Source organism: Phascolarctos cinereus, unplaced genomic scaffold (genome assembly GCF_003287225.1).
Source record: "Phascolarctos cinereus isolate Bilbo 61053 unplaced genomic scaffold, phaCin_HiC Scaffold_1;HRSCAF=81, whole genome shotgun sequence".
In the NCBI taxonomy this organism is placed as follows: Eukaryota; Metazoa; Chordata; class Mammalia; order Diprotodontia; family Phascolarctidae; genus Phascolarctos; species Phascolarctos cinereus.
Genome location: NW_027555514.1, coordinates 216,797,381 through 216,822,618, shown reverse-complemented (window position 1 = coordinate 216,822,618; position 25,238 = coordinate 216,797,381). Strand labels below are relative to the sequence as shown.

Sequence of the window (25,238 nt, the reverse complement as noted above, 5' to 3'; positions counted from 1 at the left end):
TGGAGAAAGGAGAGAGAACAGGGGAGCAAAGCACCCTTCACAGAAGCAAGAAAAAAAAAAGGCTTCAGAAATTTGGAAAGCTAAGTTGAGAGTGGAGTGGAGAAGCCCCATCACGAATGATAAATTTGTGGGGTCAGATTTTACTCCTCAAATTTTGTGCATTAAAACTTTTATGACTTTTAATATTCTTCATCCTGCCTGGACTAGAGTTTATTGGGTGTGGGGTAGGATATGGAGAAGGTACTGGTGCCCAAAGTCATCTCTGTCTCTCTAAAGTGACTAGATTTTGGGGAGAAGAGAGAAACGAATGAACAGTGGCTCCCAGATTATATTAATTTTCATGGCCTAGGGACACATTAAGACAACTCCACCACTACCACCACCCTCACCAGAATGGGACAGCTTGAGATATTAAAGGGCCATATTTCACAAAAGCTGAGTTTAATAGTTTCCAGGTTAGGGGATTCCAAGTAAAGGGGAGCTGATCTGGGGACCAAGGCTTGTCCCTGCCTGCTCTGAACTGCTTCTGATTAGCTGTATGAAAATTCTTTTCCTTTAAGGGAAGGAGCTCCTAACAGTTAGTAAGGTGCCTCCAGAACATGTCCTTTGGCACTTACAAATTCGGGGGTTCTCTGCAGACAGATACTCTGGGTTCACCTGACCCCATGAAAACTCCTATAAAAAGACCTTGTTGACCCTGGACACTTCAGGAGACACTCTCCCACCACTCCCTATCCCAGAGGAATTCATGATAGGCACCTTCCCACCATCTCCTGGAACCCAACCCCTTCAGGAACAATAGTGCAAAGTGAAATCCACAAGGATAAAAAAGGCATTATAAAATTAGAATGGTACACATGGAAGAAAATCAAAATGAAATTCACTTCTACTTGTGCCTCACTCTGTTCCTCATCCTCTTTTTCCTCCCTCTCGCTACTCCTTTCCTACCTCAGCCTGCCTTTTCCTCACTCCTTGCCATCCCGAAATTCCCTCAAATCCTTTCTCACCACCTCCATACCCAAGGATTGAGCCTGAAACTGCCCCCTTCTCCTTTCCTCTTCCCTGCTTTTCGTTCAACTATTCCTAGAAGCGCGGGTGCTCTCCTACTCAAGGATCCAGGTTGGGATTTCTCCCAGCACCCAACTTTCATCTTCACCTATCACCCCCCCCTCCGATCTCGTGTAGTCATAAATTATTACAATTCATTACGCCAAGGGCAAACATTCTACTGCATGTCTCCCCACCCCCACCCCACGCCCACCCCCGTTCCCCAGCCAAATCGGCCTAGAAGTAGTAGAGGGGACTGTCCTCCTTCTTGGTCTCCCTGCCTGCCCCCTCCTCCCCCCATTCCAACAAAACTAGTCACTTGCTCTTCCCAGTCAGACAGTCTTTTCCCCCTCCATTTTCACCTCTCCTTCTCCCTGCCCCCTCCCCTACGGAAAAAAAAAATGAGTAGAAGGTTTGGCTACGAATTCCAAAGCGGGGTTCAGAGGAAGAAGAAATAAAGAGGTCTGGATGCGTTTGGTTGTCTTGTTTTTTTAAGTGACTTCGATATATTAACACAGAGCTGTTCTACCATAACAAACAGAACGACAATACAGGACTTTTGTGTGACTAGAAGGGAACCCACGAATATGTACAAGCCCCCCTCCCAAAGCCGTCTAGGCGGCCAGCGAGCCAGCTCTCGGCCTTGGCTCCGGCTCTAGCTCGGGCCCTAGCCCTGGCTCCATGGAAGGGAGGAGGAAGGGAAAGAGGGAGGGAGGAAAGGAGAAAGAGAGAGGAGGGAGCCCTGCTTGGTTTCGGCTGCAGCTCAAGCTCAAGCCGCTGGTGCTGCGGGGCCGCTGACTGCGTGGCCTCTCTTATTCTTTTTTTTTCTTTTTTGTCTTTTCTTTCTTTTCCTTTCTTTTTTTTTTTTTTGGTTGTTGTACAAAGTCTGCACGCAGGGCACCCCAGACCGGGGGAGGACAGACATGAACCAAATAAGATACTAAAATAATAATAACAATAATATTATTATTAATAATAATAATAGAGATATAGAGATTCAAGTACTGGCTTCTCTGAAGAAAGGAGGAAGAAAAATCACATGTTTGTGTGTGTGTGTGTGTGTTTGTATGTGTGTGTGTGTGTGTGTGTGTGTGTGTGTGTGTGTGTGAGTGAGCTATGCCGTTGAGCTGGAGAAGAGACCACGGCTCCCCTCCTCCCCGCCACCTCGTTGCTGGGGCGAACTAACTCTAAACACCAAATTTTCAACACTGAAATTTCCCCAAATCACAACCTTTTTCTTTCTGTTTTTTGTTTGTTTGTTTGTTTTTTAAAGGTGGTTCTTTCTTTCTTTCTTTCTTTCTTTCTTTCTTTCTTTCTTTCTTTCTTTTTTTTTTTTGCTCTCTTCCTCGCTCGCTCTCTCCCTTCCTCGAATGCTCGCTCTCTCGATCCCATTCCCGCCCCGGTTGGGGTATTTTTTTGTGTGTGGTTTTTGTTGTTGTTTTGTTGGTGGCGGTGCCGCCGTCTTCAGCTGCAGCTGGGTCGCTGGCTCTTAGGATTGCTCCTTGTCGGTTTTCTCCTTGTTCATCTTTTTCATCTTCATCCTCCGGTTTTGAAACCAGATTTTGACCTGGCGCTCGGTGAGGTTGAGGACCCGGGCCACCTCGTACCGACGGTCCCTGGTTAAATACATATTGAACAGAAACTCCTTCTCCAGTTCCAGTGTCTGGTATTTGGTGTAGGGACATCGCTTCTTCCTCGTAGATCGAGCATGGATCCAATTTGCCACTGGGTTACCTAAGGGAGCCAGGCACAGAGCAGGGTCAGGGTCTTCTTCCAGCTCACCTCCCTCCACCCCCACCCCACCTCCATGTCCTGAGCCCCAACCCTAGTCCCAGACCAAAAGGCTGCAGGCCTTTTAACACATACACATATAATATATATGTACATATATATCTATACAATTGAACCTGGGTTTGAGCACATTTTTTGTTACTATTTTTTGGGGGCTGCTCTCTGTTTCCCCTAGTCATATCTTTCCTTCTAAGATCTCGAACCTAAAGCTATAGGAAATCCCAAGCTATCAAAGCCCATAGTCCTTCCCCCCTCCCACTCCCCCCCCATCTTCAGAAGGAGTAATTCGAGAAATCCTCATAAAAAGTCCAAATTCCCAACCATTTCATAGGCCCATAAACGCTTCTCTCTTGTTTTTTATTTTTATAGCGAGGTCTCTCTCCTCCCCATGTCCCTCCCTCCCCCCTCCCATCCTCCCAGCCCTCGACCAAGTCCTGAAATTTCAGCAGCTCTGTTTTCCTGACCCTGAGTAGTCCTTAGCCTAGTAGGGCTACCAGTCTCAGCTCCAAGCCTCAGTCCTAGTCCCAGCCCCAGCCCCAGCCGACTCCCAGCTCTCCTCCTCTCTCCCAGTTCCCTGCTCTGGCTCCAATCTGAACCCTGCTAAGGCGAATTCTCAGGGTGATGCTAGGGAGACAACTCAGGAACATTCCTGGAGAGTACCATAGCCCTTCCCAACCCTGGCTGAGGAGGGGAAAGAGACAGTCCAATTTTGCTATCTTCCCCAATTTTGGTTTCATCATCTTCCCCACCTCCTCTGTTCCAACCCTAGAAAGGCTTGCCTCCAGTTCCAGGTTTATTGAGGTGGCTGGGGGAGGTACAAGGGGAAATGTTTCAGAGAGCTATAATTAGGCCCTAGGTTGGAGCCATCATAACCCTCTGTGAGTCTGTAGGAAGAGAGTCCTGCTGCCTCCTTCCCATATATCCCCACATGCTGCTTCTACCCCAGGGACAATTTGGATAGCCTTACCACTGCTTCCTCAGCCACTGAACTCATTCATTCTCCCCACTTTGGCCCTGTTTTTCTTGCTTACCCCTCTCCAACCTCAAGCCCAGTTTGTCCTCCTGTCTCATTCTGTACTTCCAATAGCCAAACTATCTCTGAGGAGAAGTAGTCAATCCACTAACACAAGGACATGCTTTTCCATCATTGAACCCCCTAGTTTCTGTCCCCCTCAGCTTTCCCTCAGCCCATACTTCTTCAAGGCTAAGGTGGCTGCTCTTTCTATTTCTTGTTTCACAACTCTTGCTACCCTGACACCTCCAACTTCCTTTTCTTCCCCACCCCCCCCATCCCATTTCAGATCCCTTTCTCTGCTTCGCTTGGTGGTGATGGTGGTGGTAAGGCAGTGAATACAATTTTTTGTTTTACGAACCTCATGTGGAGAAGGGAACCCAGGAGTGACTGGGGTGAGAGGGAGCTTTGATTTTTTTTCCCTTGGGGGTTTTCCTCTCACCTCACTCCATCCTCCTCACTTCTTCCCCTCCCTACCTCAAACTAGAAAATGAACCTTGCCCTGGCCCCAATCTTTGGCCCTACCTCTGTTTCTTGGAAAGTGAAGATAGAGCCAAAAAGCTTGGGGTGGGAAGGAAGTGGTGGTCAGGGAAGGACTTTCATGAAAGCCAAAGCAAGTGAGGAGTTTCCCCTTCGCCACTCTCCCCCTGGTCTGTCTCCCCACATTTTCCTAGACATTCCGGTCCTTGAAAGCCCCCCAAGGTAATTCGCTTTTATTGAGTCTCTCCCCCCCCCACTCCCAGAGGTTGTAATCTGTCTCTCCTACCCACCCCCTCCCCTCCTGTGCCGGTTGTAAAGGAAAATTCCTCCCAACTTACTCGGGTCCAGTTCTGTCTTCTCCTCTTTGTGCTTGCTGCTGGCCAGCGCGTCCGACTCCGGGGAGGGGAGAGCCTGCGGGGTCCGGTCCCGAAGCTCCCCGGGAGAGCCATACATGTAGTCTGGGTAACTCCGCCCGTCCCCCGGGCCACAGTCCGCCCGGCGGCCCGGATAGGCGTCGGGTTTGAGGGCGTAGTGGCGGCCCCCAGCTGGAAAGCTGGGGAAGGAGACGGCCCCGGACAGGGGCTCCAGCCAAGTCCGCATATACCGCGTGTCCGCTCCAAGGTGGGGCTGGTGGGTGTAGGGGTGGTAGACGACAGACGACTGGGAGTGAACCGGAGCCCAGGACGTGGTGAATACTGCCGGCTTTGGGGCAAAGCTACAGGACGGAAAATCGCTACAGTCCGGGACCAAGCCGGTGGGTCTGGCGGCTGCGGGGTGAGCCCCAGTGGCAGGGAACCTGGACGCTAGGAGATCTTCATTCTCGTGGCTGATCAGGGAGTCCACGTAATAGTTACTGATGGGTCCCGTCGCCGACATCGTTAGAGGGTTTTACATACATAAGATTATTGTATGAACTGTATATGTACTTTTTATCTGCTCACAGAACAATCAAGGCAGGTAATTATTTTTCCAGCCTTTTCCCCGCATCCTATTGGCTCTTCGACCCCCACGTGATCGTATTTACCCAAAAATACGGCGCGGATCAATGCGCAGGGGCTTTTTTTCCCCTGCTTTTCCCCCCTCTCCTACCCACCCCCCGCCCTCAGCTGATTCCCGGGACCTGCGTTTTACTGGGGAGGGGGGGAACCTCTGTAAATAACGGGATTCCCCAACCTCATTCTCTTCTTCAGGATAGCTCACATCTCATTAGAGATACCCTACCACTTCTTCAAGGCCACCCCCTAAGACGCCCTATACCCCCATAATTTTTAGGTAGGTGAAAAAATTTCACCACTTCCCCCGGGTCAGTTCATCCTAGTCCCTTCCCCACTTGAGTCGGGGAATAGGGGTGCTCTGGAGGGGGAGGAGATGGGAGAGGTAAGACTGAGGAACTATTTCTTGACGTAATCTATCTCTGTCGGCTCCAATGCTCCCGCAGTCTGTGTGCGAGCAGAGATCAGGCGATTGTCAGTTCTTAACGTGAGGTTTTAAACGTGTTTTTTAAAATAGCATATGCATCTGTGTCTATTTCAATATTATCATTGTTGTAAGAAGGAGTGAGGAGACCCAGTGAGATGGGACAGGAAGTAAGGGGGTCTTCCCCTAGCCCGAGCTGCACACCCCAAAACTGTGGCATAAAGGAGAGAAGGGGGTACAGCAATGGGGGGGTAGAAACTATGCACCCAGCTATATCAACCTTGATTGTGTAGCCTCGGAAATCCTTTGCCTTTGCCATAGATGAATAGGAGTCTTTATTTTTAATTTATTGTCTGTATCTATCTTTCTTTCCCAGCTTCAAGAAGTGGAGGAGAAGCCTACATAACTTGAGTGCATTCGCCTAATCCAGCATTTCTGTTCTGTTTTCTTTCTCCCCAACCTCCCTCATCCCCCTTCCCCAAGAAAAGTCACTCTGTCTGTCTGCACACAGGAAGACAGAAAGATACACGAAGGAGAGAGCCCTTGGTCGTCGGCAAGTAGCTTGTTTTTACGTCCGTCAATAAAATTTTTATGAGGATCATTTGATTGTTCATAAATGTGTCTTTCATTAAATAGAAGTGTAGGCTGTTTTTGGAACGAGAAAAAGGCAATGCTGTGTTGGGAGAAGGCAATTTTTTCAAGGGGTATAAACAGAAGTCCAGGAGAGGGGGTAATATGGTTGCGTGGGAAAGGTAGGAAACTTTATTTACATCCAATGGAGAAGTTGATTTTCCCCATTCCCTTTCTCTTATGATTTGAACTAGATGCTCATCTCCACTACTTTATGACCCTTCTGCATGCTACTTCTGTGTGTCTGTCGGTGTGTCTGTCTTTCTGTCAGTCTGCCTGTAGAGAGAAATAGGTAAGGGGAGATCTAGACAAGCATATAAAATTCGATGTGTGGGGAGCCAGTGATGGAGGAAGGGGGAAGGGAGGGAAGTCCGGGGTTGGAGCAGTGCCCCCAAGAGCAAATCGGGTCTGGCTCAGAGAAAATGATACAGAACGACTTAGGAGAGAAAGGAGGGTAACATTTCAGGGTCACGGTGGAGGAGACCCAGGATCTGTTGGAGGGGGGGAGGGGAGGGGAGGGGAGCAAAACAGATTGAGTTTGATGAGTCTCTGAACAGCGATGGAGGAAGTGGAATTCCCAAATCAGAGTAACATCTCACCCTGTCTCTTCTCTATCTCCCCCAGGATAGGACCAAACAGAGAAGGGGGATGATTTTCTTTTTTGTTGACCCCTCTGTGTTGGGAATGACAGGGGGTAAATGTGTCCAGGAGACCGAGGAAGAAAAGGGAAGGGAGGAAAAGAAGAGAGGGAGGGAGGAGAGAGAGAGAGAGAGAGAGAGAGAGAGAGAGAGAGAGAGAGAGAGAGAGAGAGGAAGAAGGAGGAGGAGTGAAGGAGGAGGAGAGGAGAGAGAAGGGGGAAAGAGAGAGTGTTGGGGGGAACAAGAAAGTTAGCGGGGACAAAGAAAAAAGGGAAGGGAAGACCTTAGAAGGAACCCAGGTCTGTAGGCCCACTCTCTGCCACTCTTCCTCTTTCCTCCAACTTCTCCTCAGTTCCGAGGAGTTCTCAATTTCGGTGGAGCGGGGCTTGATTTTCGAAGCAAGGGGGGATAGAATGAGCTCTCACACTGGTTTTGCGGCCGAGTCCCTCAGTCCCAGCCGCGATCTCTCGGCTCTCGTTCCCTTTCCCTTCTAGTGGGATGGAGAGAAATGAATCTCGGTAGGAGAGTGGCGTTGGGGGGGGGGAGAGTGGAGAATCGGAAAAATCTCAGTAAGAAATAGAAATATCCCTTTGGCCTTGATGGAGTGTGGTGTTTAGCTGTCAATCAAAAATATCCACCGGCTAGTTCAAGGAAAAGACCAGATCCTGTCCCCTTAGGCAGCGGCTTCCTCAAAATTCCATGCTAGCCAACAACTTCGCCCTGGCGATTGTCCCCAGCCTCGGTGGGGAGCAGGTCGACAGCCCTGGCCCTGTCCCGAGAGTGGTGACAGCAATGGGATATGAAAATGTCCTTTACAATGGGGGAACTAGGAAGCAGTCACAGAGAGGGGGGCGGCCTGGGAGACAGATTCAGAGACATAGGCGGGAATAAAGAGGGAGGAAAAGAAAAGAAGAGGAAGGGAGGAGGGAAGGAAAGGAGGAAAAATAGATAGGATGAAGGAAGGGAGGAAAAGGGGAAAGAGAATGAGAGGAAGAAAGGAAAGGAGAGAAACAGGGAAGAGAGGAGCCTGGAGAAGAAAAAGGGAGGAGGAGAGAAGGATGGGCTAGAGTAGCGGAAGAGCTGCTCGGAGGAGAAATGCCATTGTGCAGACAGGCATGTCCAGCCCCGCAGCCGGCAGGGACCTGGCTTGTTGGCCGCCCGGCCCGGCCCGGCCCCCTCCCCGGATGCAGGGCGTATAATTCCATCCGGATGGAAGGACACAAAGGAGGGAACGGCGGATAGGGGGCTTCCTCTCTGCTCAGGCCGAGGGGTGCCCTGCTCTTGTCTGAGCCGCTATTGCAAACCAAATTGAGAAGTGGGGAGCAAGTGAATCAATTATATCCCTCCTGGAAGCCTGCGGAGGCCAAGTAGGGTCTAACCCACTTTCTATTCATGACGAATATGGAGAAAAGGAGAAAATTCAACACCACCTCCCCCAAACCCCATTTCCACCCACTCCTGCATCCCAGTCAGCCTCAAGTCGAGTCCATCTCAGCCCTCAGTCTCATACTTACTGATACCCTTCTCTCAGGGTTTTTCGCAAGGGAAAAGAATATCCTGAAGCTTTCTTCTCTATTGGGGGGGGATGTTGTAAGGGGGTAGAGTCTCCCTGAAATATAATTTTTTTCCTATAAATTGTCTTCTTCTTCACTCTTGCCCCTCTAGCCACCCCCTATCCCTTTTCAACTTCATACAGCTGTCTTCCGATCTCCTGACTCCTCTAATTATTCCATGACAGTCCAAGTCCCCTGACTTCTCTTCTGGCCTCCGGATTTCTTCAAGAACTAAATCCCCCATGAAACTGAGAGGGGATTTTCGCCTCCTTCTTTGGGGGCTTTAACTTGAGCACTTCCTCCTCCACTTCGATCCAAGTGGAGGAGACGGACTCCCACCACCACCCACACCTCAGTTTTAAAATGGCATATTTAGCTTCTTAAAGTCTCTGCTGAGAGAGATATCTCTTTGAGGACTGGAAGGAGGGGTAGGGTGCAAACCTACTGAGTCCAAGTTTTGTCTCAGAGAAACTCTCCAATGATGCCTCTTTCTTCCAGCCAGTTCCCATTGATTTTTACTGCCCGCCTCCAACCTCTGAGGTCCCATGTTTTGGGGTGGAAGGCTAGGGAGATAGGAAAGAGATTCTTCTTCAGAAACCAACTAGCCTTCGGGAGTCAGGGGAGCAGAGAGGAAGAAGGGGAGAGGATTGCTTAAAAAGACAAGGTCATTTTTCCTGGCTTGTGCTAAGTTATTCGAATTTCCTGCCAGATTCTGTGCCCCCCACCCTTCCTTTCAGTTTCGCGCTGAGTGAGATCTGGAGAGGACAAACACTGCATACAGCTAGATGAATCCGAGGCCACGGAGAATCCCCAGGCAAGGAGGGGAAAACATTCACCAGTTTGTTTTGTTTTTAATTTTTGTTCCTCGGCCTCCCCTCTTCTACCTAGGGGTCTCTCTCCCCCAATAATTCCTCTCCAGGCATATGATGTACACCCCCAGATCTCTGGAGATCTTGGAGAAGGAGGGGACTTGATGATTCCTTACCACTCCCCCACCCACGCCGGCCTGGGAAGCTGCGACCACGCCAGCACTGGGGGACCGACAGACAGGCAAAAGAGACGTCGTCCCCACCACCCCGTTATCCCCCCTCACTTCTTCGCTTGTGCTTTGAATTCACTCCAGTTCAATCCACACCGTCAAGTTCGGATTAAAACTAAAATAGACTTTTCTCTACCGTCAGCCCTATCGGCCCCTCCCTGCCCTCCTCCTCTCCCTAGCGGCGGGCGCCCTCAGCCCGTCTCCCTCACTCTGCTCGGAGCTCCCCTCCCACCCACTACCCAGCCCTGACTCTCCCTTGCTGTACTCGGTCCATCTGCTTTCATTCTCGTCTGCTCCAGATGTAAGCTCATTTAACGTATTCGGGTACGTTCTTTCCCCCTACCTTTCTTCCATCCCCTTTCAAGCTCCCCCTCCACTTTCGCCCCTTCTCTGTCCTTTCTCCCTCTTTGTTTCGGGAGGAAAGGCTCGTTCTAAAGCCTGGTTTGGAAGAAGAAACTGAGTCTGGAGCAGCAGGTCTGACTAGGGAGGGGCCCCAGGCGTCCTGGGTGCATACAGGACACTGTTCTGTCCTCTTCAGGTTAGTATCTATGATCCATCAACACGAGAATTCCGGCCTCCAAAGAGAAAACGGAGGAAAATGCACACCAGCACCATCCAACATACACAAACACAACATCACACACACACACACACACACACACACACACACACACAGAGCAAAGGAAGCTGAATGGGTAGCCTTCCGATCAACAGACATTTCCCAGCCGGCCCAGGAGCCTAAGATTCTAAAGAACTTGTTCCAAGGTTCCCACATAGGGCCTGTTTTCCCTGGAACTAAGCTGAGCATGGGCTGGGGGTGGAGTGGGGGACCAGAAACAGAGGGAAAGAACTGGGGAGCTGGCCCCAGGGCTGAAGCCATCTGGCCACCCCCGCCTACTCTACAACCCTCATATAGAGTTGTGTTACCTGCCTTTTCGTGTCGTGTTTGTGTTGCAAAGGATTTTGCAGTGACTTTGGATTCTAGACTAGGGAGTCGAGGTGGCGAGAGGAGAGACAATACAACCAACCCGAAGTACAATTAAGGAGCCTGAGCTGCTGTTCTCTCCCCCTCCCTCCCCGCCTACACCTACCCCACCCCCTCCCCTGGATGGAAGCCTGCCTGCAAGCCCGAAATCTCCAGGCGACACAGGAGCCCCAAGCTCAGCAGAGGACCCACGATCACCACGGAAAGGGAGAAGGGAAAAAAAAAGCCGTCAAACTTCCTATATTTAGGCTCAATCCTGTACAGTGCAAAAGAATAAAAGAAATTTCATCTTGCAATCTGGAGATTTTGCAAAGCGATTTAAAGCCGACAACGATGACTGTGTCGGTAGTGGACCTTACATCAACAGAGACATTAAGCACATAGACACACACACTCACACTCAGCAGTGTGTGTATAAAAATCAAATACAGGTTCAACATTACATGGGGCATTAAGACGCCGCAGGCACATTTCCCTACCTTTTCTCCTTTTTCTGTGGCCTCTCATGCCAAGCACCCGGACGTCATGGTTCCCCTTCCGTGGGCCCATTTTGCCCCTAGGAAGAGCCTTCTTTACCTGCTGGTCTGTCTCCCTGCGGCGGCCGCAGCTGCCGGGTCGGCTCCTCCAGAGGCGGCTCCCCTCCCCGCCCGCCGCCGGGGAGAGGAGAAGCCCCCAGCAAGCCGCAGCCTCCCTCCCTCCCTCCCTCCCTCCCGCTCCTCTCTGGGCCCTCCCGCGGGCGACCTGCTCTGGACCCTGTCCAGGTAGCTCCAACTAGGAAAAAAAAAACCTGGCCCTTTAAAAAAGGAAGAAAGAAAACCCTAACTTTTATTTATTTTCCATTCTCTGTCCATTGGTCCATATCAGTGGAACCTCCTGGAAATTACCCAGTCACCAGAGCACAAGATTTTCAGCCAGCGTTCACAAGGGGGAGAAGTCTAGAGCATATGCTATGCTATGTATTACATATTAAATAAGCAAAGCACATGTAAATATATATATATAACACACATATAAGTGCACAAGCACAAATAGATCTACATATGGCTCTTTACCCCTTGTTCTTCCCCAACACTAAATCGACGGAAAGTTCCCTTAGACAAATAGGAAGGTGGGCTCCTCTCCCCGTCTCGTAGAGGGGAGCCTTACCTGAGTCCAAAAGCAAAGCTGAGCTCACCTTCTCCTTAGACCACTTGTGTACAAATGGTCCTTTGCCTCTCCTCCCCTTCAGCTCCTGCTCCACTATCGGAGCCCCTGCAGTTCTCCCTACCCCCTGGGCAATGCTTCTAAGGACCCTAATTTCTCCCCCACCAAAAAACACAAAGACCCCAACCCTAGTTTCTCCTCCACTCCCATTCTCCCCTTCACCTCCCTCTCCCTATTACAGCCTGTACAGTCCTTTTCACCTGTTCAAGAGGTCGTCTGTCAATCCCAAGAGATAGAGGCGAGACGAGGGTACCAGAGTCGGGGCCCACAAGAGGCCAGAGGGGAAGCACCAATTTAGATAGGAAGGGTCGGAGTAAAAGCGAGCCCACTGTGGCTGGCTGTGTGTCTCTATGACTAAGCCTCTCACTCTCCCTCTCTCTCTTTGCCTCCTTCCCTCCTCAAGTCTCAAACACACACGCCGAGAGTTCAGCTCTATAAATCCTAGCTCCTCTTTCCCATATCATAATTAAAAAAAACCAGTAGGGGAGGTTTTAACTTTTATTGCGATTTCTGGAGTTGGGCTGAGGAGCATATATTAAGTTTACGCTTATGCGCTCTCGGCGGGGAGGGTCCTTTAAGAAATAAAAATCCATCTTAATATCCGCAGACGAGAGAGATAATTTTTTCCCTCCTCTTCACGCTGTTCTTTCGCAAGACTCCCTTCGAGCGAAGCGAATAAATAATAATCACCATCTTAGATAATACCTCCCGAACCAGAGCTAGAGAGCCACTAACTCAGGAGGCAAAACTTGGCCCTCGCCTGGGCCCTGGAACTTCTGGCGATTTTCTAGGGATCCTGGGGGGGACACTCCCACAGTTCACCCCCATAGCCACCCCCTCCCTGGCCCCTCGAGAAGGACCAGCGAGATGGGGAGCCCCAAGGGCAGAAACCGAGCAAGTCGTTTGAGCATTTCGGTCCATCTGGGAAAATCTCATTCTGACTGCAGCCAGGGATTGGGGCCCTCTGCCAGGAAAAGCCCACAGGGTCTGCACTCCTGAGGAACTGGAGGCTGTCCGTCTTCTGCCCAGTTCTCAACCCAACATCACAGCCAAACGAACTAGCAAAAGGACTGAGAGAAGTAGCAGAGTCAGCAAGCAAAACTCCCAGGCCAGGAGAGCCCCTCGCTTCCCCCCAGGCTGAGGCGGGCCTCTGTTCACTTTCTAGAATTCCTCCCTGCCCCCACTACCTTCCCAGGGATCCATCCAAATGCCAGGGGGTGATCCCCGAGTCCCAGAAAGGGAAGCGATATTCCTGGGCAGGAAGAGGAGACAGACAGACAGACTTACAAGCTTAGCCCGTAAAAGGAAAGACTTTCATTTTCCTTTCCAGCTTCCATTTGGTTTCTGAGTTTCAAAAGAGATCCCTTTGTAATATGGTAACAAAAATAAGTGTAAATGCATCACACGAAATATATGTATATGTTTTAGTATACATTTACACACATATATACGAAGAGGACCTACAAGATGTAAACAGTGCAATATATATACATATATACACACACATACACCATATATACAGATGTGTATATATAGATCAACATATGTGTATCTACATTATATGTGAGTGCTGACAAGAAATCCAGTTTTATATCCTTTCTCTTCCTTACTAGGAAGTACACAGAATGTAAAAAAAAAAAGGAATAATTAATGGAGCTTCCTTTTCCTGGCTTTGTCTGTCTCTATCTCTCTGGGAAAAGGGGTTTCATTTACCCCATTTTCCCTGCCAGCTCTACTCTTTAACAGGGAATCCATGTCTTTGAGGCCTCAGAAGTGACTAGGCTGAACTGCGGGAGCTGGAGACAGTGACTTGAAGAGGAGTCTTTGCAAAGTTTTTATATCCCTCAATGCCTCTTTCCCCACACACTATCCAATATCTTGCCAAATAGATATGCTAATAGATGAAGAGGCAATGCCCAACCATTTACTGCCTAGACATTTCTTTTAGGAAAGTGGGTCAGATGGACTCACAGCCTCAAACAGACAGAAGACACAGCCAATTTCCAGGAAACATTGGCCCTTACTGTCCAGTAGGATTGGGGAAGGTCGCTGTTACTTCTACTTGGACTTGATGGCTCCCTTCGAATGCAACATACCCCAGATCAACCCACATTCTTTGATTCAGAGATCAAACAGAGGCAGGGAGGGGGATTAGTTTGGCTAGAATCCAGAGCTCTCATCTCTTCTTTCCCCAAAGTCACCCCCAACTTTCTAAAGGATCCTTCCTTGTATAATTATATCTATCTCCTTAGTTCTCTTCAAACAGATTCTTTCGAGGGACATAAGTTGGGACTTTGAGAGAGAGAGAGAGAGAGAGAGAGAGAGAGAGAGAATAACCATCCAGGAGAAACTCTACTCCTAATTTCCCTATCTGATTCTCCCCCTTTGGCCCCCCATATAAGCTGGACTAGCCACCAGCCTCCACAATTTCATAGAAATTCAGCAAGAGCTTCTTTGTCTAGTTAGATCATATTGGGGACTGGAGACAATAGCTGGGGGGGGGGGATTCATCTCCCTCAACAACTAGGATTGGGTAAGCCTGGGAAGGGACTGGTATAAAAGAGGGGTTCCCCAAGACTTGTATCTTCCGTCCTGGGCTTCTCCCCCGTTTATGCCTCGCCCTCCTCAGCTTTCACCAGCTTGAGCCTTGGTGGGGTGGTGGTAGCGGGGTGAACCCCTAAGGAAGGTAGGGGGCGGGAGTGGGGGTGGGGGCCCTCGACGAAAACCGACTGATGTAACTCAGGCAGTTTCTTGTTGCCGAGTTCAAAACTCAATCCCAACAACATGAAACTACCTAAGCCACAGATCAGCTGAGCGAGTAGGGCGGGAGACTCGGCTCTCCGGAGGAGAAGAAGGGAAGGGGGAAAAAAGGAAGAAATTCGCCCCCCGTCCCCCCTTTCCACCCCCCATAACCTCCCTATCCTTATCCTTTTGTGGAGAAGAAAGACTACCTTGGGAGGTGCCCAAGCATCCTGATATAAGATAACACTCCTGATATAAGAAAATCTCTCAGAGAAAATAATGGGGAGAAGATACCTTCCTTTCTACCCCAGCGCCCTCCCCGCCCCCCACTCTCCCCCCCCCACACACTGCAGTGGAGAGATTGCTCTGTCTGTCTCTAGTCATCTATGAGGAGAGGTGGACAGTTGTCTTCCCTTCATCAATGGAGCTCCGTTCCTAGAGTTGTCCTTCTGTCTAGTTGTCTGTCTTATCTTCTGTTTGTCTGATCTTCCATCTGTCTGTCTGCCTAACTGAATCCCTTCCCCCACCCACCCTTCCCTCTCTACCTTTGGCTTCTTTCTCCCTCTATCTTTTTTCCTTCAGGGCACACACACTGATTTGCCCTCATTTTGCTTTTCAACTGCAGGCGCGTGGACTGGAGACCAAAGAGCTTAGGGCCGCTCCAAGCCGCTAGCCACTCGGTTTCCAAACCACAGCGACCACGGGAGTGAGGACAGAGGGAAAGGGAAAACGTCAGGAAACACCAAGTCGACCAAAAGACACTCAAACACTAAATCTTAAACCCCAGTGCCACACTCCCTACTCCTTCAGTCCATCCCCAACAGGCGCTCAGACCCAGCAACACCTAGACAGAGAATAGCAAGACAGAGGAAACCCCTCGTGCCCTCGAGAAACCTGAACGATCTGCTCCCAAAGCTGTCCAGTCCTTTCCTCCTAACTCCCCATCCACTGCTGTTCCGACAAGAGGAGGAAAGGTGGAAAACTGAGCTGCTCACCGTCTTTCCCTTTTGCTGGTAGAAGCGGATAGAAAAGTCCCCCGATGGCGCCCTTACTCGGCTCAATCGAGACACCTTAAGCCTCTTCCCTTCCCACCTTGCTCCTTCACCTGGGGAGCTCCGCGAGTCCCCCACTCAGCTTCGAAAAGGAGAGAAAGAAATCTCTTCTCTTACCTTGGTGCCTTCTGCTAGTGGTGTCGAGGTGGAGGAAGGCGAGGGGGGGGCTGAGTTCCTCGCCCCCACCTCAGGCGGTTAAGTTTATTCCTCTCCTTAGGTGGGTGGGTGCGGGGGGGTGCCTCTCCAGGTCCCCCCCCCAGGAGCATTGGGGAACGGCTCCCAGCCCAACACCCCAGGCAAGCAGATCCGTCTGCCTCTCAAGATTGCAGCTTCGTCTCTGCCTCTCTTTCCCTCCTCCAGTCACCTTTAAATGCATCTTTTACTGCGGCACCACATTATATTTGCAGATCATAAAATCCACCTCTCGCGCGTACCAAGACCGTCCTGACATTACTGTTTTATGACCTTGACTTATTGTGGTCACCTGGATAATATTTAAATCAGCGTTATGGCCTCTCACTTATATTAAACCCGCCAAGAGACGTTCTAGAAAGCCTTTAAAAGATGAGTCTAACACACAAAACACAAACACACACTCACACACACACACACAAGCTCCCTGGGAGGAGGAAAATGGAGCTGAAAATCACTTTTAAAAAATATACCCATTTGAGGAGTAAGATTCTGGAAATTTATTAGGATTTTTTTTTCTCCATTAAGGAAGCTACATGCAAAAGATACAACATACAGAATATCTTTAAATAACACCACGACCAGAGCTGGACTTGTTCAGTCCGGGGGGGGGGGGGACAGTCATTCTGTCTATGCCCTTTCCTTTTCTTCAGAATTGTTCCTCTGGAGAGACTCTCTGAGATGTCATTTCTCAGGGTAGGGATGGAGGTGGGGGTGTCGGGCTGGGGGCTGGGGGGAGGTGGGGGACAAAAGCTGTACAAGTACAAGACACGGAGCAGATTTCTCAGCTTGACTTAGCGCTACACTCATGGGGTGGGGTAGGAATGGAGTGGGGGCGTCGGAAGCGCTGGGTGGCTACAGCAAACACACAACACTAGCCAAACTTTCCAAAACGTCTATTACCCTAAATATACAATGCAGAGGAAGGAGCGATTCTTATCGTGCTGCTGGGGATACCTTACTTTTTTTTTTTTGGTGGGCTTTTCTCTCTCTTTCTTTGAACTATATGGATGGATTTAACCTTAACTCTACATGGATTACAAGGATGCTGAGTGAGTGTATGCACACACATATATAGTCATGGGTATAGCTATATAGATCTTCTTTTGCTTATATTGAGCCTTCTTCGCTTCACCAACAAGAAGTCCCTCCGAAGGAGAGTGTGAGATCTTTTTTTTTTCTTTTTTTGCATACACAGTGCATTTATAGTCGGGGAAAAAACAGCCCGCACAAAGGGGGAGGAGGGGGCGGGGACAGAGAGGGGGGCGGGAGGGGGCGGGGAGCCTGCGCGCTCAGGTGAAATTAAAATTGGAGGTCAGTTCGCGAATTCGATTCTCTCGGTTCATTTTCTTGAGTTTCATTCTGCGATTTTGAAACCAGATTTTGACTTGTCTGTCTGTAAGGTTAATCGTCTTGCTAATCTCCAGGCGGCGCTCTCGGGTCAAATACATATTGAACAGAAACTCTTTCTCCAGTTCCAACGTCTGGTGTTTAGTATAGGGGCACCTCTTCTTCCTTCCGCTCTTTGCTGTCAGCCAATTTCCTGTCGTGTTTTCTGCCTTTATATCCTCTGTTAAAAATAACATTATTGATATAAGTATCCCACTAAGACTCAAAACATCGCAGCTCACTATAGACTTACATGGACTGCGGTGGGGAATAGGAACTAAGAGGGGAGAGGAGCTGCTCCCCAACCCCCTCCCCCTCCCAGAGATAGGGTGTCCGTGGCTCTGACTTTAGGACTGAACAGTATCCTTAGGGCTTAGTCCTTTTACGGGAGAGGGCAAGGGGGAAGGGGACTATTTCGAGTTTCCGGTGGGTTAATTCGTTCTTATTTTTTAGGGCACTAGATCCATGAAGAACTAGAAGAACCCAAGATATCTAAATTCCTCTTAGGTATTCTCTTCTAAGACTGGTACCTATGGGTCACCCCTAGCCGTCTAACCTTCCCTTTGCCCTATTTCACTTGGGGAAAATCACTAAAAAAAAAAAAAGTCTTGTCCTTGTTTGAGCTGAGGGAGTCTGGTTTGCCCCAATCCAACAGACAACTGCAATGAGTCGCTGGCCTCCAGTGGCCTTTTCAGACTCTAACCAGGGAACTTGCCCGAGTCCTTTCGAGTTGGTCACCTCCAGATCACTTTCCTCCACTAATCCTCCATTCCCCTCCCTTTACCCTCCACCCCCCAGAAGCAGCGTCAGACAGGACCCTTTCTCCAACAACACTTTCTTAACTCCTCTCCAGCTCCCTCCACAAAGGTGTGGTGGAGGAAAAAGGGGGAATGGAGACTGTTGAGTCCCACATATTAACACAGAGGCATCCAAGGGACATCCACTTATGAAACCTCCTTGAGGGAGAGGAGGTAAGGAGGAAGAAGGAAGATTTGGCCAAGAAACAAGTTCAGCCTTATGGTCCCAGAAACTATTTATGTATACACACACAATACATATATAAAAATGTGTGTATATGTATAATATGTAAATATTTATGCAATACAAATATTTTCATACATAAATATTTTACAACGTTGATATGTATACAACATACATACATTAAGTTATATACATGTATATATTATGTACTTTGATTAGATTAAATGTATATGCTCATGTATGATATATTTTAAAATACACTATACATATTGTGTATTTAGATTAGCTTAAAAACCATATACATATACATGTGTGGCTCTATGGCAGGGCTCTATATCTTACATGAGCTGTTTCTGATTCAGTGAAGGAGAACTGCAGCTTAGAGAACCCCATACCTTAGCCATATGCATCCTAACAAAATAGATCATTACCAGTCCACTACATCTGAATTTGCTGAGCTTCCTCACCGACCAAACCCTCAAATCCTTCTCTCCTGCATGTATGTGCGCACATATAAAATTTACAAGTACATGAATATATGCATGTATATGTATATATGCGCATGCACACAGATCTCTTTCCTTAACGTATTGCCTAATAAAAAAGGAGAGAAGGCTTTGGAGATTTGGTTGTGGATAAACTTAGCTATTCAGCTTGACTATTGGCAAATTCAGAAGTAGTTTTCTGGAAAGGATACATATTGCTAAGATATCGGCCTCGCTAAGTTGCATGTCCTGGGCCCCTTCATTGTACCAAGTAAAGCTCTTATCAGCTCTGCCATTGTTTGAGGAAATTGAGGAGAATGACTAGGCATAAGAAAAAAAAATGAAACTTGAGTATTCATGGGAAAGAGCCGAATATCAAAAATCGTCTACCACTTGTTCTTTGACACCTTGACCTGTTTTATGAAAAAGAGGGCCGCAAGTCCAACCAATATCCTGGCTATTTTAATTTCGATATTGGAGGGGTTTTTTGGGGGGTGGATGATTAAAACAAGAGAATGGCCTTCTCTACCCTCTACCACAGCCCAGGTGGAAGAAGTTGGAATAGAAGGAATGTGTATATATATATATATATATATTAATATATATATATATATATATATATATATATATATATATATATATATATATAATATATATATATATGAAAAAACAACTGGTTGAGTGAGATATACCCACATAATCCTGGGCTAACAAGGAGAGGGGAGCCTTTGGGGTGGGTGAAGAAGGAGGAGAGGAGAGGGGTATTAGTTTTGTTTTTTGTTTTTGTTTTGTTTGGGGTTTTTTTTGTTAACCTTGACTTTGCGTTGTGTAAGGTTGCGATGCAGCTTCCAACAAAGTACATCTTCCAGCGTGTCCGGGTGCATGTGTGTATCTGTGAACTGTATTTAACATGCACGCAAATATTGCATAGACTCCCCAAACCTACATATATGCATGAATAACACAAACACTCACATATCCTTCACAACCTCTCTCCCTTTGGGGATGAAGGATGGAGCCCTAGAGGGTTGGGCTTTGTAAATGCCAATTCACCAAGGTGATTTTAGGATACCTTTGCATAGGGGGGCAAGAAGGCTGAAAGTCTCTTACCACAACCCTCCAAAAAGCATATGTGTGAGTGAATGTGTGTGTGTGTGTGTATGTGTAACACACACGGGTCTCCAGACATACATGTATAGTTTTCATTCATATATAAAGCAACATAACCACCATGGCTTCTGAGCACTCAATATTTCATCAGCCTTTATACCCAAATGAGTGCCCCTTATATACAGCCTCGAGCTCACCAGCGGCGTGGGGAGCGGGTTTATTCCTCCCTGTTGTACTATTCCAATGCATTTCTCTCCAACTTTTCTGTAAAATTCATTTCCCCCACTCATCTACTCCCCCTCCCCCTTCATTCCAGCTCCATTTCCTCCGAATCCTTTCTAGGGAGCCAGAGAATGATCACGATCATAAAGATCCAGATTCCTTTAGCACAACTGAATCTTGAACCCTGCGCTCCGGCGGAAGGAAGCTTCTGTCCCTCCAACCAAAATCACAATCATACCCAGTCAAAGCCACATTCACCCCGGACTGAAAGGAAAGTGCTCTCGACAAACCTACACGCCCACATAGCTCTCAAGACTTCGCTTGCAATTTACCCTAGAAGCCAAAATTAAAAAAAGAAAAAAAGGAAGAAAAAAAAAAGAAATAAGAAAGAAAAGAAAATCTCAGACCCCAAACCGAAAGATGACCAAGCCCAATCCCCAGTCCCAAATCCCAGCAGTCGCTGGACTGGAGCATCAAGGAAAGAAGGTCTGAGAACACCTTCAGCCCCTCTCCCCACAGCCTCGCAGCCCCGAAAGCCAGAACAAAAACCGGTCAGAAATATGCACAAAATATTCTAAAGAAAACAACCACGGAAACAACTTTCAATCGGGAGGACGCAACCAACTGAATTCTCACTCCTTTTCCTAAGCGCACGGCCGGGCCGCTCACTGCCTGCAGATCGCCATTTTAAGCTATTTTCCAGCCTCTGGTCTCAGGCAAAAAAAAAATAAATAAATAAGTAAAAATAATAAGCCTCCAAATCAGCATCCCCGAAAAGGCGGAAACGCAAACACTGGGAAGCTAACAGAAAGCCCCCGGTAGAAAGGAGCACCCCACCCCCAACCATTCTGCGGGCAGACGCCCAACCCTGCGCCTTCCAGCCTAGTCCGTTCCGGTTCCGCAATGTCTTATCCGATATTAATAATAACAAGAAGCCACATAGTCTATTCCAGTGTTATTAGTATTGGTGTTGTTATTATTAATTTCGGGGGGGGCAGAAATCCGCTTCCTGCCCCAGAGTTTCTGATCCACTCCTCATTTATCTCCCCCCCCCCCCCCAAGGTTACGAAGACCAAGTTCCCACCAGTCCCAGCCGGGACCCCTTTCCCTCCAGCCCGTGCTTACCTTTCGCTTCGTTATCCGAATTATCCGTACTGGTGTCTGTAGTCTTACTCAGCTCCTTCTCGCTTTCCGAAGGGCTGGTTTTGGGTCCCACCAGGCTCTTCTCCGTTTTGATTTCGTTGGGGCTCGGGGTCTGGCTGTCCGACTTGGGAGTCTCCGGGAAACTCACTTTCCCCCCGAGCTGAGGCGATTCCAGATGTTCACTCCGGGGATGGAGGCTAGCCCGGGGTTCGAAACTCGCCTCGAACTCAGTCGCCCCAGAGCAGTGGGGCGGTTTCTCCAGGGTGGGGTAGCTCTGGCTGGCTCTATAATAGCTGGGGACAGGGACTTCGTGCTCCCCGAGGCAGGACTCGGGCAAGGGGTTAGGGTAGAGGGCTGTCTCAGGACCACTTTTTGCCCTTTTCTCGGCGCTATACATGCAACACACATTCTCTTCCTTGACACTAGTTGGGTAGGAGCAGGACGACAGCTGTCTGCCAACAGGTTGTTCTATACGGTACGCGGTTTTGGGATCGCACCACGAGTCCAGCTGCGAAAGGTAAGACGGGTAGGTGTTGAGAGAGAGGCTGGGGCTGCCACCCTCGTCTCTCTTGGAGAGAGAGGGCACAATCCCACAGTTCCTCATCACCCCACAGTTGAAGTCACTCCCGGATTGCATGTACATCCCTGGGTTGGACGTATAGGTCTCCGCTCTGCAAGACGCAGCCAGGGGCTCCAAATACGAGTTAGGAGTTACATGGCGAGGGCATGTCATTTTCAGAGAGAGGGGTTTTTAAGGAGCAATACTACAGCCGAGGAGCTGACATCTTTTTTTTTTCCCCATCCGGGGGTGGGGGGTGGAGGGGGGAGTGAAGGGAGAGACGAGGGAGGGAGGGGGGAGGGCCTCGGAGAAAATACCAGCTCCATAATTATCCAAGCACCCGGTCCTCACCATGTGACCGCTAGACCAATGGGATTTGAAAATGGCCTTGACGATTCAGACGGCCGTGACGTCAGCGGGGTCAAGTTGTAGGCAGAGCGAGCGCGCATCGTGGAGTAACAGCGCCACCTAGCAGTCGAGGCTGGGTAAGGACGTCAGAGACCTTCACGTTGAACAAAGGAAGACAGACCTGAGGACTGCTGGACTAACCGGCGGGGGCGGGGATGGGGGGCGATGAGGGAGGGGAGAAGATGAAGGAGATAGGGTTGAAGGGGTCGTGGGGTAGAGGGGAGAGTGGGTTTATTTACCAATAGCTAAACTGTATTTACTGGGTAGAGGGGGGTGAGTGAGACAGAGAAAGACAACTGGAAATAAAAACAAAGTCAAATTCAAATTAAAAGGTCAAGACATGCTTCAGGTACTTATTTCTTTCCCGTTCTTCCTTTTCTCTCCTCCCCCAACCCCATTCTTTCTCTCAATATCTGTGTGTATGGGGGTGGGTGTTTGAGGAGCTTTGAGTGACCCTAAGGAGGGGGGAAATTCAAGAGAGACTTAAAATTGAACTAAACTTTTCTCCTTCCTTCCTCTTCTCTTCCAGATCTCTTAGGGTGGTAATTTGTGATTGAGACAGGCCAGAGTAGCGTTTGGTAGGGTGAACAGTTGAGGGTCAGGTTCCTGCTGGGGTTTGTTGGTAGAAAGAAATCTCATTTGGAGGGGAAAAGAGAGTTACGGTAACTTGTGGCTCCTCCCGAAGGAGTTTCTGATAGGATATCAGGCACTCCCACAACAAGAAAGTATTCTCTCCCTCTCCCCACCACTCCTGTTTGTACCCCCTTCCCCCCATTATTATTGCCTCCTTTTTTTTTTCTACTTCTGTACCCTAGCCCGACGGGTTTATAAATGTCATTCTCTAGGAGGCTCGCCTTATATCCGGGTTCGTCTCCACTTGGAAGGGATCAGAGAAACAGAACTCTCTATGTGATTAGTGAACTTGCTCTCCCTCCCCCCTCCCCAAATGGGGAGACATATACCTGGAAAGAGAAAGAATGGGAAAAAATCAGGAAAATGGTTCCGTTTCTGAGGAACCAGCGGCCGAAGGCAGAAACCCAGGAGCTAAGTCGAAGAAGCAGAACCTAGCCCAGGATAGTCTAATGTACGAATTGAAACGAGGGCCGAGGGAGATTCTTAAGGGGGTAGATGTGTGTGTGTGGGGGGGGTAAGGTAGTGTATAATAAACGGAAAGAAACAGGAGCTATACAAGTTGGAAGTAATTATTTTCTCATTTCCCACTCGCCTTTCTTCCAAAGCGAACTACATTCTCTCCCTGCTTCTTTCCCCCTCTTCCTATTAGAAACGGGACCGAAGAATAACTGGTCATTCCGGTAGCCCCACATTTTTCCCCTGGCTGTCTGATCCTTTTCCTGCGTTCCTGCTTCTCCAGCGGTTCGTTGCTGTCCCGAACCCGCTGGTCTGGGGCAAAAGAAGGGAATAGGGCTGACCACCATCGGCTGGGGTTTGAAGGAGCAAGCCGGGGTGCCTCCGGGACAAGGAAGCCTGGCCTTGGTCAGCAATAGTAGTGCCAGATCCTGGGGCCAACTAAGAAAACGTGAGGGGTATTGGGGGTTGCGAGAGTAAATTGAATTTTCCGTCCTCCAGGTCAGAAAGAAACAAGATTTGGAGAGCTCTGACCCAGTGAACAAGGAGGAGGTTGACTCAGGTCGCCCGCCCCCAATTCCCAGAGGTGGAATTGGTTTGGAAATGGTTTGGGCCAAGAGTTTTCTGCAGGCGTCTCTGTGCTTGCTTGGCCAGGAAAATAGCTCTGTGGCCAGCCGAGCCATGTCGAGCCGTTTTCTTGGACAAGGTTAAAGGCTTTAGGCAGCAGAAGCGGCTCAGCCGGCTTCAAGCAAAGAACCATTTGTCCCCCCACCCCAAGCCTTATCCACCTCCTCCCGCCTTCAAAAGCGACCCGACGCTTTACAGCCAGTCTGTTTGTATTATCTGCATAGTCCTTTCCCACCAGTTTGATCGAAACCGTTCGCTTTTACGAGGACCCAACGAAAATTTCCCCGTCATATTTATCAGCCGAGGATAAAAATTTAGTATGGGAACTGATATTTTCTCATTTATAGGGCGATGAAATTAAAGACCAAAGCAATTGAGAATTATATGGCTTTGGGGGGCTCTCCCTCCCCCTCTTTGCTGAGCTTTTATTTTCCTTCCTTCTGGGCCCTCTCCCCTGCTTTTATCATCCATGGCCCCCAAACTCGCCTGGGAATTTGTGCCTCACCCCCTCCATCCCAACTCCCCAGCCCTACTATCCTTTTGGGCTTGTCTGAGGCTTGGCGGTTCTCTCATCGGTTTCCTGGGCCTCGGAGCTGGAGGGAAACTGAGCCTTCTCCGCCACTACGTCCGTGAGGCCCCTGGACTACGTGGCTGTGCTGAGTCTACGGCCCCTTAGACCTTGGAAAAGGGGCTGGGGGGGGAAGGGGCTGGAGAGAAAATCCAGATTCCCCTTCAAAGCCAAACAAAACCTCCATCCAGACCCAACCTGGGATTTAAACAGAGAAAGCAGAGGGAGTAAAGTTCCCGCCCTTCAATTCTCTCCCCTCCGCCCTGCCCCCCCCATAAAAATATCCACCCCCACCCCTACCCTCACCTCAAAGCTTGGGGCGGGGAGGGGGATATGTACACTAATAAGAATCTTCAGGGTTATTAAGAAGAAGAAGAATACCCCATCCAAGGAGGTGGAGACTCTGCCTTTGCCTCCCACCTCCTCACCAGAACAAATAGTGTTTAAAGTTGAAATAATTAGAAGTATGATAAACACGGTCCATTAATGAAAAAAGAAATCAAATTCATCAGCTTAAGTGGGACCCCCGGTGGGACAAATGTTCGCCTCTAATTACGCAGGATAAAAGCGAACGCGTCTCTATTAAAGCAGGAGACAGTGAACAAGGAGGACTTTAATAACTTATTGGGGGGGGAGGTTAGAGACTTTGGGAGGGGAACATGACTGAACAGCACGGACCCCAGAGTGCCCTGCGAATAAGAAAAGAGATAACTTAACACTGGGGGTGGTGGTGGAGAGGGGGAATGCGGCTAGAGGCATTATCTTTTTAAGGTTTGAAATTTGGAGGAAATTCAAGATCTTCCCTGGGCCTCCGCCCTCTTTTCCCTGACTCTCCCTTTCTCTAGGCCATGAGCAAAGACAGATTCCATCCTATTGTCCC

At 49.0% G+C, this 25,238-nt stretch overlaps 2 protein-coding genes across 2 annotated transcripts; both read right to left on the bottom strand.

Moving 5' to 3' along the window:
- Positions 1–1,464: 1,464 nt before the first annotated feature.
- Positions 1,465–5,232, bottom strand: HOXC9 (homeobox C9). The gene is made up of 2 exons (XM_020966271.2): positions 4,669–5,232; positions 1,465–2,781 (listed from the first exon to the last, which is right to left on the bottom strand). The coding sequence occupies exons 1-2, from the start codon at positions 5,204–5,206 to the stop codon at positions 2,537–2,539; spliced, it is 783 nt and encodes a 260-aa protein (XP_020821930.1). The 5' UTR covers positions 5,207–5,232; the 3' UTR covers positions 1,465–2,536.
- Positions 5,233–16,265: 11,033 nt separating this feature from the next.
- HOXC10 (homeobox C10) lies at positions 16,266–21,948 on the bottom strand. The gene is made up of 2 exons (XM_020966270.1): positions 21,093–21,948; positions 16,266–17,350 (listed from the first exon to the last, which is right to left on the bottom strand). The coding sequence occupies exons 1-2, from the start codon at positions 21,841–21,843 to the stop codon at positions 17,073–17,075; spliced, it is 1,029 nt and encodes a 342-aa protein (XP_020821929.1). The 5' UTR covers positions 21,844–21,948; the 3' UTR covers positions 16,266–17,072.
- Positions 21,949–25,238: the final 3,290 nt, after the last annotated feature.